Raw genomic sequence first — 13,262 nt, 5'->3', positions numbered from 1 at the left:
TTCCTAATTTGCCAAGAGGTTAGCATAATCCACTTCTTACTAGAATTATGCCAGTTAGTATCTCCTGAAGCCATCAAAATAGATGTTAAAGAGTTATTTTGATAGCAAGTTAAATTATACCCTTAAGATGGAATATCTTCTCTATTTTACTGGTAACATTTTAATGTTTATGATAACATTTATAGGTTTGACCTACTAATATTATTGTAATAGATATCTGAAATGAAGCCAGAGTGTGGTATGTTTGTGTACATCATCATGTGAACAGATGCTGAAAACATGTTGCTAATGTTATATTTAAAATATATACTCAAACAGTTTGGGCTCTTAAATTACTTGGCTGACCATTTCACCTGCTACAAAATGTCATACAGATTAATTTAAATATTCATTTAAATTTCTTTTATACAATTTATGTCAATCAGTGAAAACTGTGTAACCGTTAATATGTCACATTGCACTGTAGACCAACTGCAGTACCTATACTGAGAGCAACGTCACTTAACTTGGGCCTAAAATACAAATATTACATCTCTTCTTTGCATGCTAGAATCAGGGCAGATCTGTTTTTTTTTTTCGTTATCAAGTGACCAGTTAATATTGCACCTTTCTGGGGAACTATTTGTTTCATTAGTCAATTGGATTAATCTAAGGGAAGTGGCAACCATTGGTGAATTGATTTTAGTTATGGAATTCAGCCTGTTGCTTCCAAGTTCGGTTTGACATTGAATATTTGTTTGTTTATTCTAAAATGGGAATATTCTGTAGCAGAAACTAGGTCACTGCTTAAATCATCGTAATGTCTTCTGACTTTTGGCCCCAGTGCACTGTGACTATGGTTTCAATTTGCCTGCATGACATTAATACCCATCACGAATAATTGTCAGGAAATTAGGAGGACATATCGTGAGGAAATTAATGGGAAGGATAGGTTGTGGCAGACATCCTATTCTTTTAGGGACGGATTGTCCAGCAGAGATGTCCACATGAAGAATGCTCTTATTCTTTTAATTGAGGAAACATTTGTTAATGATATTTTAGGGTTGAGGTCAGTGACTCTGCATGCAAGGTTTGCCTGTCAGTAACGGTTGTGAGAACTTTGCTTAGTGAGGAGGGTAATATAAGCATTGTCTGAGGGTCAGACTACATTTGAAGAATAGTCAAATGATACCAAAGTATGGTGATGCTTTCCAGCTTAAATTATATAGGGAGGTTAACTCAGACCCCCAGACATAGAGCAAGTATATCACATTTTGAGTTGTTTGCTGCTGGGACACCAATTGCAAATCTTTACCTAATACAGGTCTGTAAGACCATCCACTGTTTAAACATTGGACTAAAACTGGTAAAACTTTCATGAACTCTAAGAAGGAATTTGATGCTCTACTTTGATTCATTGTTTTTATTGTTGGGTAGTGTCTGGGTGGGTACCAGTGACACAGGTACTCGGAAACACTGGAGGTCAGTAAAGAGTTTCAATGAAAAACCGCTGTTTTCAGCAAAAATTTGGTTTTGCAGATATGTGGTTTATAGCTATATGTGGTTTATAGCTGTTCATCTGAATTCAATGTATTGATTTCTTTCATCATTACAGCATCTAGTATTTTCTTTCTCCTAATTTATGTTAAAAGACAGAATATAAAGAGAATACTTTTGGCAGTCTAATTGGCATATTGTCTTGAGAATAATTGATTATCTTGTGAAGTTACTGAGCTTCTATATTAAGTCTGCTTCCTTCTTGTTGTTATATAAATTGTAGAATTTGAAGGGATTTTTTTTGAGAAACATCCATTTCATCATAGCATTGATTTAAATAGATCTACTGGAACATGCTTCAAGATTCAAATGGGAATAGTCTAACAGGAAAAGAATAAAATCAATTTTCTCATCATTATATCTTGGATGATAATCACTTAATTAGTTTCTCATAGCTATCAGTGGAAGTCATTAATTAAGGTGAAATGAAAGTGTCTTTTATCACCATGGTAATGCGTCTAAGTTTGCATCATGTCCTTGGAGATCATTCAATCACTAATTACCAATTAATTATGTTCGGTAGTCAGTCAGCGTAAGAATGCAAAGGGCAGATAAATCAACTTCTAACTTAGCATTTATAGCTACAATTAGCTGATTTGGAGTGCAGGGTGAAGAAATAGTTAACATCAACTACGGTAATATTTCTTTTTTTAATTTGCTTTTTCAACATTTTCGACAATACCCCCAAAGTTTATTCCCAAAACATGTAGGGGGGAAATTGTTTTAGAAGTCACTTGAAAGTAATTTACCTTTTGCTGAGAACACTGAAGTGGTTGAAGTTAGGAGCTGGTTCAAGAGTCTCATGCCAGTGTGTGAATTCTAAGGCAGTAGGGTACTTTAGCCTAGGACAGTGTGTGAAAGTATTGCTTGCCAACAAAAGAACAGTACTTTTGACACAATGGTTTCAAGGAAAATAGTCCTGTCACTTTTTTTTATAATGGTTACATTACAATAGGACAATTTTAGTTTCAGGCAAATATACAAAACTTACCCAAATTATTAAGCTGAACAACTACCTCCAAGAAATGATCATATGTTGATGTTTTATGCTTTGAACTTAGATCTATACAGATTCAATGCTCCTTTAAAGGTCACCAGTATTAGCACTAAATATGCTAGAAAGTTCAATAATGGTCACTCATGCTCTAATTTCTGCATTCATTTTTGTTACTACCACACTCAAATATGGTTCCTTGCTAAAGCATTTAATTGTCTGATTTTGACACCCCTCAATGTCTGGAAGTAACATGCAAAACCACCAGTAAAGCACTTTTGAAAACCCCAAGAATTTTATTTTAGGTTGCTCCAAAAAATTTGAGGCTAATAACTGATGATCGTTAAAAGCTAACATCGGTTGTGTAGATGTGTTGTTTTTGAAGGCTCTGTGGAAGCAGGGAGTTGTTATGGAACTCCCTGGTTGAAGTAGTGACTTGAATTTGCTGAAGGGGGTTGAGTGGTGGTGATAAGAAGATTGATCGTGTAGAAGTTATTGTATCAATATCTCACAGTTGGATAGCCTGGCACACTTTGCTCCTTCATCAATTTGTAACCAGCCAAACAAGTCTTAGCAATCCCTCAAGCAAAATTCCTTCTCATCAGAGGCATGACTTAACTGACACCTAGAGATGTTTATAGTCCTGTAGGAAAGACCTTTCAGAGTTGTGACTGGACAGGTTCATACCTCCAGTGTTGTGCTCTCCATCCTGACCAATAGCTGACTGAGGAAGTATGTGTTACTTCAAACTTACTCTTGAATTTCAAATAATGTGTAGTATAAATTAAAAAAAAAAAAAACTAGCACCAGGGATGCAGGACATTTGTTCAAATGTAGTTACCCTGATGCTGTTGCAAATGATTTTAAGGCATGGAAATGTATTACATCCATGGTTTGGGGGAGTTTATGGAAATATATTACGTCCATGGTTTGGGGGAGTTCACAGTTGGTGCAAGGTATGGCTTTTATCCAGATCTGCAGGCAAGATATGATCCTAATTGTGAGGGACTGGAGAGGATAAAATTACTAAATAATATGACAAATTAGAGCCTTTAATCCCGATGATGTTACTAGGTTTATCATAATTATTGCCTCGCAGCCCTTGGTGATGTTTGTTGTTATTACCTGTCGATAGTTCATTCCCAGTTTTGTCTGTTTATCAGACTTTCCATTTTAAGAGGAAAAGCAGCTGTAACTTCAGTGAGTTCACCTGGCAAATCAAACAACTTCAAAGGAAAATATTTTCTTACTCTGTTGAAATTTGCAGCGAAAGTTTTCTGTAGATTGCGGGAATACCGTCTGTTGAATTGTTTTAGACCGTGAAGATGTTACAAGAATAATAAAAGAGTCCTGATAACTTTCATACAGCATGGCAACCAATGGAGTGTTCGGAGAAATTGAATTTACCTGAATAAACATCTACCAGTGTGTGTGAATGAGATGGCTTTGGTTGACTACCTAGCAGTCAAGCTTAATTTGTTTGCTTGTGTAAAGCTAATATACACATCATAGGGGACCCCTTTGGGTGATCGGTGTGGCGAAGAAATTCTAATCCAAACAGCTTGTCCTCTTCGATCAGAAGTGGCTGGATCCAGTTGATGGCTAGCTGTTGGAGAAGTGGCAGGGGTGCAGCCACTGGTGTGTTTATGCAGTTGTTGAGTATCTAAGTACCTCAATCTCAAATCCAAACAGGAAGCTAACAGTTGAATGCAGTAACATAGACCATGATCAAGCAGCTAGGGGATAGGTCAAGGTTCATAAATTCTCCTACTGTTCACACTGTAGATAGTTTAACTCTTAGAACAGTCCAATTTTCAGTTAAAAAGGAGAATAAATGTTGTCTGAATATTTCTCGTTCACAGTAATACAAGGTTGATATTGAATTGAATGCAATGTGAAAGTCAAATAATTCTAACAGGTATCAATGTAGAGATCAGCTCTTGACAGGGTTTGGTCTAAATTGAAATGTTGTGAAAGATAACATCCTTTGGCTAATGTTTGGAAAACTGAGGAACTGAGAAAATTATTTATTTAAATAAAAAAGCCAAAATAGACCCCCACAAGAGGAAATGTGACTGAGTATAACATTTATTTCCCACAATACAGTCTGTGGATTAGACAGGTTGTCAAGGGACAAACTTAATTCCACATTTTGCTTTGAAAAAAGCAAGCTGTATCATCAAGATTCGGTGAGAATTTGTAGACTTCCCATGACTGAGAAATTAATTACAAATTAGACAAAAGAAAAGTTGTGTTAACACCCTATAAAAGAGGAGAATCCAAAGAGTGACGGTTCATTCAAAGGCATTGAAGATTCGCCCCAAACCGCATGTCGCCCTCTAAAAAAGTAAACTTTCCGTTGCTTGCAAGGTGAAGTTTCTTCTTGTCACTACAACATGCCGGAGTATTAATGAAACGTGATACCTTGTTATCTTTTATCTAGCCCTGAGATGTCCATCGCTGCTATGTACACTGTGTTGTGGGTATTAACTGTAGCTGCATGTATTGACTGTACAATAGTGTTTAATTACGGACAGTAGCAACCTGTGTGTGTATTTTCGGGGATCGATGGTGTCTAACACTTCTGTTACACCTCATTCGAAACTAGGTCAGATAACTGGCATCAGACGTTTCTTTGTGCGCGAGTCTTCACTCCCTTTAAGCCAGGAAACAGGGATTGCCTCATACATGTCACACTATTATCATAAATACATGCTGTAATTCAGTTACACACAGTTATTTTCATCTGGCCGATGATGTCATAATTATTCTTACAAAATGGTGAACTCTGAAGTAAAATGAAAGACTTTTGTATGATTTACTAATGCAGAAAAATTGCCTGGGCATTTGACATTGGCAATCAAAACAGTGTAGCACCAAGTTCTTTCAACTAGTAATATTTGTCATCTCCAATATTAAACATGGAAGTTTTTATTGAATTTCTGTATATTGCAGCCTGAGGTTAAATTTTGGTTTACTGATTTGAATGATGTGATCGATATTAACTTATGTCAATCAATCTTCACTGTTATAGCATGCTAAATGTAGTAATTAAATGAGGGCTAGCTATATCGTGCAGATTCTTTATTTCTTTATTCCAGCCAAACAAAATGTTCATTCAGCCATTTGATAGTGTTATTTTTAGTTTCATTGGGACATATTCCAAATAGCTAACTAGATTCTTATCTTCATACATTTGTGATGTTCCTCTTTTGAGGAATGATCACACTTATGTTAAACCTGAATGCAGCTCACAGAAATAGAGGGCGACAATGTAGAACAATAATCAAAGCTTAGCCTATAAACACACACAATAACTAAATTGTATAATAACCCTCTGGGTCTGCTGTCATGGATGGTTTCTTTCTTTGACTTTTTCAGATACTAATGAATGTTTATTCAGCAATGGTGGATGCCAGGGAAGATGCTGTAACACCATTGGCAGCTTCTACTGTAAATGCGAAGAGGGATTTGAACTCTCAGCAGACGGTGTTACGTGTTTAGGTAAGAGAGAGCGAGTGTCTGATCAATGAACTGGTGGGAGCCTACTCACTCACTCAGTAGATAAACACAGTGTTAAACTAGGGTCACCCACATCCTGTGTAGTTCAAAGCCCTTGTGACCGTAAATTTTTCTGGTAGGATTCGGTGATGAAACATGGTTCAATAACATTGTCTATGTTCACTGTATATGTCAAACTTAAAAATGGATTTTGGCTGTCTTGTTTTATCAACTGCTAGCAATCAACAAGACCTCTGAGTCTTTAAAACAGATAACATATATAGCAAACAACGAATATACACAAAATATGAACCAGAGCATTTGTTTTCTAATTACACATGATTGGAATGTTAGCTATGTGTAAAGCATTAAACTTCTTCTGAGGGAGCAAAGGTAAATGGATAAAGTATGTTACTTTTGTAGGATCAAGGGTAGTGGTTAGACAGTGTTGTTTTTTTGAGAGCATGGGTAGTGGTTATAGACAGTTTCTTTTTGTGAAAGCAAGAGTAGTGGTTATAGTTTCTTTTTGTGAGAGCAAGGGTAGTGGTTATAGACAGTTTCTCTTTTGTGAGAGCAAGGGTAGTGGTTATAGACAGTTTCTCTTTGTGAGAGCAAGGGTAGTGGTTATAGACAGTTTCTTTTTGTGAGAGCAAGGGTAGTGGTTATAGTTTCTTTTTGTGAGAGCAAGGGTAGTGGTTATAGACAGTTTCTCTTTTGTGAGAGTAAGGGTAGTGGATATAGTTTCTTTTTGTGAGAGCAAGGGTAGTGGTTATAGACAGTTTCTCTTTTGTGAGAGCAAGGGTAGTGGTTATAGACAGTTTCTCTTTGTTAGAGCAAGGGTAGTGGTTATAGACAGTTTCTCTTTGTTAGAGCAAGGGTAGTGGTTATAGACAGTTTCTTTTTGAAGGAGCAAGGGTAGTGGTTAGACTGTTTTTTTTGTGAGAGCAAGGGTAGTGGTTATAGACAGTTTCTTTTTGTGAGAGCAAGGGTAGTGGTTATAGACAGTTTCTCTTTTGTGAGAGTAAGGGTAGTGGATATAGTTTCTTTTTGTGAGAGCAAGGGTAGTGGTTATAGACAGTTTCTCTTTTGTGAGAGCAAGGGTAGTGGTTATAGACAGTTTCTCTTTGTGAGAGCAAGGGTAGTGGTTATAGACAGTTTCTTTTTGAAGGAGCAAGGGTAGTGGTTAGACGTTTTTTTCTTGTGAGAGCAAGGGTAGTGGTTATAGACAGTTTTTTTTTGTGAGAGCAAGGGTAGTGGTTATAGACAGTTTACTTCTGAGGGAGCAAAGGTATTGGATAATTCATGTTACTTTTGTAGGAGCAAGGGGCAGTGGTTAGATAGTTGACTTTAGCGGGAGCAACGGTAATAGTTAACACATTGTCCTATTGTGGGAGCAAGGGTAGTGGTTAGTGGTTAGTACAGTGTATATAGCAATGCTACAGTATATTAATGGTAAGCACATTCCCTAATTAAGGTTGGCTTAGATGCATTTGTTGCAGCCAGCTATTAAGCTGATTTCACAACCCAGACAGAACACTATCTTATCAATGTGTATCATGTGTTCTTGGATGTTTCTTCACAGATATTGACGAATGCCGCCATAATAATGGTGGATGTCAAAGAATATGTGACAATACCCATGGCGGATACTCCTGTGCATGTCCAACAGGAGAGAAATTACACATCGATGACCGGACATGTATACGTAAGTGACTGCTGTTATTATGTTATCAAAGTAATTCATTTCATAGAAGGTGAAGTTGTTTTTGCTTATTGCTGGCTTTATTTGCTTTATGTTCTTGGATAATCCCAAAAAGTTTGATCTGATGAAGCTAATCGTTCGTGTTTGCAGCTTCATGGAAGTTCTTGAAAGTGTGATAAACCCATGGCAGAAAGAACTCAGGCTTGAAGTCTTTAAAAGTTCTGTTATCTGTCTTGGAAGTGTATACTGGTTAATTCATACTTTGCTCATTGGTATGGGGGGGGGGGGGGGGAGATCCCAATGTGTTGTGTAGTTATCAAATGATGACATAGCACTTTGAGCAGTCTTATAACACCTACAACAGCATGTCATAGTTAAAATTTAGACAGACATTTTCAGATCAGTCCCATGCAGTTTCATGTTTCACTGCCATTGTCTTCTAATACCAACATGATTAATTACTGTTATTGTTTTATGATTTGACAGCTGAAGATGGATGTGAAGTCGATAATGGTGGTTGTCATCACCAGTGTGTTTCTTATTCTCAAGGGAGGTATGCCTGTCAGTGCCACACTGGATTCAGATTGAATGATGATGGTAAAACTTGCAGAAGTAAGTGATTTCTAATTTGCTAGTCTTGCCATATGAATGCCCCTGTCCTCAATACCCCCCCCCCCCCCGGTCAGTGTTGTCTTTATTTTTTGGTTTTATTTAAAAGGACTGTTTCTCTCAATGATTGTTCATTGTGGAGTAACAGTGGCTGAAACAAGTACAATGTACACAAGTCGTGTGTGCAGTAACTTTTCCTAATTAATAATCAAAGCATATCACGCTGCAATATTTGTCGGAGTGTTCAGTTCAGAAAATGAAAGCTTGGATGAAGAGTTTAGGTGCAGAACTCGATGGTTTTCTGTGTAACTCAAAGGTCGTTTGAGGTCAAGGGATGCAAAAGTCTGAAAAACCTTGTGAAAAACTCTTTGAAAAATTTCTCTGTGATTTATACTAGGTGACCTTTGCTTTGGAAGTAGGTTGTGAAAATATTTCACATTGTATAAACAATGTCATGTAATTCTCATTCATGATAAAAAAATGTTAAAGGGATGGTTTGTAAGGTGGCAGGGCTGATTTGCTAGCTCAAACTTGGTCCTTTCATTCATACATCTATGTGTCTATATTTCCCATGGGAAGACTGTTCTTGTTGGATATTGAAACATGTTGAAATAAAAATCCAATACGGTTACAAATCCTTACTGGTCAGTGAATGATATATTCTATGCCCACAAGGGAGTGATACACATAAGAGCTGGAAATCTCTGATCTTTTCTGGTTTAGACTTAGAAGTTATTTAGACCTTAAATTTCCATCCATGTGTCATGTGTCCCATCTTATGAGTCATTTTCATACATTTATCCCTGTCAATTGTGGTCATGTGAGGATGATTAATGCTTTTATAGATGCATTGTTATCTTGGCAACAAGGGCTCATTCTTCACTGACCATTAGTTAATAACACTTTATTTAGCCAGTTTCTTCCCCTCTTCTATCAAGTTTATGGCCACGTTCCAAATCAGTTGCTAACTTATGTAGAAATCCAACTGTTTAGGAGGAAATGAAGAAAATGATATAAATTTTGCAGAGAGGCGGCCTCTTAGTGTAGTCTGACTATGGTATTAAGGTGACCTACTTTAACCTAAAGTGTCATCACCTGCTGTCATCCCTGAATATTGACTTGTTACCAAATTGATTTAACCAACTGTCAAGGGTGGCAATTATGTCACAGATCTTACTGCTAACTTTTAAAATGATAGAAAAAAAAGTCTCAGGAGAGTTTCTGTGAAAACAGCCAGGCAAACTGACACATAACAGGAATCCATCTTGTAATATCTTAAGATAGCTATTTTGTAACCAAAAAAAAAAAACAGTCTTAGTATCTTGTTCTTAACTTTAGATATTTCTTTGGAGAAGACCATTTATTGTTTAGGTAAAGCGTATTTCTTAGTACAGGCAAAAGAATGGTCTGTGGTCTGATGTCATAATGGCATGTTATTTGGTAAAAGAAATACTTTTCATTTAATATTGACTTTTTGAATTCTCTTTGGAATATTTGCTTATAAGACATCATGTCAAAAAAAGAAAAGCTGTAGCAGCTGTGAAAACCCCTGCAGCAAGGATGATTCAATTAACAAATGATAGAAAATATCTCAGCTGACCAGCAGTGACCTATTGTGTGAAACCGCACAGCACAAAATAGTATATCCTATGCAGCCTTGCTGCATGATGCTGCAGCCCCCTGAGTATTTTCCTTTGTCATACAGACGTGCATTAATATCCTGTATATATAATCAGATTGCAACTCATTTTCCATGATCATTATTGTGTCTCTTCATTTCTATAACATTGCCAGATTCAGTCATCAAGTTGCAATCCTACCATAACAAGTCATATCTTTGATGACAAATCATACTTAACTAGTAATTTGGTCAAATGTAATGTGTTTGTGTGAAGTGTCTGAAATATATCCTCAGTGACCAGTTTTAAGTATGAAGCATTTCCACTCTTTTTTATAGGGTACAATCCTTGTGCGTTGCGTAATGGAGGTTGCCAGCACATTTGCACCAATAGCATGGATACTGCTATATGCACGTGTAGACATGGCTATGAACTGTCTAATGACTTCCAAAGTTGTGTTGGTATGTGTTTTTCTTGTTTTTCTTTCTTCCTTTTCTACTTTTCAAAAGTGTTACTGACTTGCAGAACACAGATGCGATTGTGATTGGTGTATCGTTGACACTAACGATATATCAAACAGCACACAGAGACGATTGTGATATGTGTATCGTTGACACTAACGATATATCAAACAGCACACAGAGACGATTGTGATATGTGTATCGTTGACACTAACGATATATCAAACAGCACACAGAGACGATTGTGACGTGTATCGTTGACACTAACGATATATCAAAGAGCACACAGAGACGATTGTGATGTGTGTATCGTTGACACTAACGATATATCAAACAGCACACAGACGATTGTGACGTGTGTATCGTTGACACTAACGATATATCAAACAGCACACAGAGACGATTGTGATGTGTGTATCGTTGACACTAACGATATATCAAACAGCACACAGAGATGATTGTGACGTGTGTATCGTTGACACTAACGATATATCAAACAGCACACAGAGAAGATTGTGACATGTGTATTGTTGACACTAACGATATATCAAACAGCACACAGAGAAGATTGTGATAGGTGTATCGTTAAAACAATCAATACATCAAACAGCAAAGTGAGACCTCTTCCATCTTCAAATTTGTACAGTCAAAAGAACTAGGCCTGTTGATGTGTGTTTGAAATTGTATACAGTGAAGGGATCTGGGTAGTTGGTGTTCTTTGTACATTCTCCTACCATTTATGACTGTACCGCTTCCTTTTAGTCTCCACTGCATCCTCATGATCAAATTACAGAAAGTGTCTCTAATATTGACATGTGCAGAGAAACTGCCAGTTGCATATTTGTTTATGATCAATCTCTTGCAGATATTGATGAATGTGCAACGCCAGGAAGTTGCCAACAGAACTGTCTGAACACAGAAGGATCATTCCGTTGCAGTTGTAATTCATCATACACCCTCACAGAGGATGGGAGAAGTTGCAGAGGTGAGTGACTGATATTCAGAATACAAATGTTGTATTTACAGCGGAGTGGCTGTTATCTGCACCGATCATTTAAGTTTCCAAATTTTCCTTGTGGAGTGACGAAGGAGTAGAGTTTCGACTTTTAGATCCGCAAGTAAATAATTCAATAATTTGAGGATTAGCTGAAGCCTAATAAATACAATGCATCCTTGCTCACATTAGTCTTTACAGAAGATAGTATTTCCTTACACCACTATAATTACACTCAAGTCTCCCTAAAGATAATTATTATCACTAACTACTCTACTTTAACTGGGAATTATTATTACACCGCTCGACTATAAGTATACATTTTGTTTTCATATAAGGTGATCGTTTGTATGTCTGTTGCATAATCAGGGTATCCTATCCTTTCAGGTACACCATTGGCATTGATATGTCTGTTACATAATCAGCCTATCCTATCCTTTCAGGTACACCATTGGCATTGATCGTTTGTATGTCTGTTGCATAATCAGCCTATCCTATACTTTCAGGTACACCATTGGCATTGATATGTCTGTTGCATAATCAGCCTATCCTATCCTTTCAGGTACACCATTGGCATTGATGGTTTGTATGTCTGTTGCATAATCAGCCTATCCTATCCTTTCAGGTACACCATTGGCATTGATCGTTTGTATGTCTGTTGCATAATCAGCCTATCCTATACTTTCAGGTACACCATTGGCATTGATATGTCTGTTGCATAATCAGCCTATCCTATCCTTTCAGGTACACCATTGGCATTGATGGTTTGTATGTCTGTTGCATAATCAGCCTATCCTATACTTTCAGGTACACCATTGGCATTGATCGTTTGTATGTCTGTTGCATAATCAGCCTATCCTATCCTTTTGATTTGCAGACAGGTACACCATTGGCATTGATATATTTGATATATGTCGCTCTGAGACATGTGGCGGGCTTGGCGATTGTGTGGTGGTGAATGGTACCGGGATCTGTCAATGCCTAGAAGGCTACCAGGTTGCAGACTATAATCCCCTTCTCTGTGTTGGTAAGTAATGGTGTTAAGCCCTCTGTGAAGGCTTCATTTTTGGAAATATTTTGCCTCTTCCTCTCTCTCCTCTCTCTCTCTTTCTGGGGTTTCATTGTTTCATCCATTATTCTGTTGTGTGTGGCTTCGAGCTCTTCCTGATGCAAAACTATTCAACACTTGTTTTAACCTAGTCCATTTTCCATCCTATCTCACCTTTCATCTATTTGCAGTGCAGTGACTGAGACAGTCGCCCAACTGACATTTATAATTCAGAGAAAGGCTAGGATAGGAGTGGAATATGTCTTTGACTTTCATGACCATTATTACTATTGCATCCTATCAAGATATGTTTGATTGGATTAATCACTGTATGCATGATACAAACATCATAGCAAGATATATCAGTTCTGAAATGTTAACATATTTTAACAAACCTGCTAGAAGTAGGTCAAAAAAATTGTATTATGTAACAGGAGAAAGTCTAAAAAGAAAAAGATTAAAATAAAGAAACAAGAGGTGGACCCTCCACATGAAATTAAATTTGGAATCTTTGTCCATAAACTTATTGGATGAGTTTGAGGGTTATTTGTTGTTGTGTCATGTGTGTTGTTCATCTTACTGTGGTTTTTCTTTGTTTTTGTGGTGTTTGATTTTTGTTTCATATTTGTACCACTTGTTATCAATATGGTGCACATATCACTTGCTGGTTCTTTATATTCTCATGCTTCTTCTTACTTATAACCTCCATCAGCTCTCTTGCATTTCAAAAGTGGCAAATGTCTGGTGTTAAAAAAGGAAAGACTGTACCCTAATTAGGATCATAGTGTGTGGTTACCC

The 13,262-nt window shown here is 37.0% G+C and overlaps 1 protein-coding gene across 4 annotated transcripts in view; it reads left to right on the top strand.

Moving 5' to 3' along the window:
• Window positions 1–13,262, top strand: part of LOC139975640 (uncharacterized) — a 91,734-nt gene that overhangs the window by 50,181 nt on the left and 28,291 nt on the right. For all 4 annotated transcript variants that reach the window (XR_011795819.1, XM_071983720.1, XM_071983719.1 and 1 more), the window contains exons 5-10: window positions 5,912–6,034; window positions 7,614–7,736; window positions 8,220–8,345; window positions 10,300–10,422; window positions 11,288–11,407; window positions 12,294–12,443. Coding sequence is in view for 3 of the 4 variants with exons in the window: in XM_071983720.1 (XP_071839821.1) it covers window positions 5,912–6,034; window positions 7,614–7,736; window positions 8,220–8,345; window positions 10,300–10,422; window positions 11,288–11,407; window positions 12,294–12,443 (765 nt within the window). In the remaining variant the exon portion in view is untranslated. The remainder of the gene's footprint in view (window positions 1–5,911; window positions 6,035–7,613; window positions 7,737–8,219; window positions 8,346–10,299; window positions 10,423–11,287; window positions 11,408–12,293; window positions 12,444–13,262) is intronic.

This window comes from Apostichopus japonicus, chromosome 11, assembly GCF_037975245.1.
Source record: "Apostichopus japonicus isolate 1M-3 chromosome 11, ASM3797524v1, whole genome shotgun sequence".
In the NCBI taxonomy this organism is placed as follows: domain Eukaryota; kingdom Metazoa; phylum Echinodermata; class Holothuroidea; order Aspidochirotida; family Stichopodidae; genus Apostichopus; species Apostichopus japonicus.
This window is presented reverse-complemented; position numbering and strand designations above follow the sequence as displayed.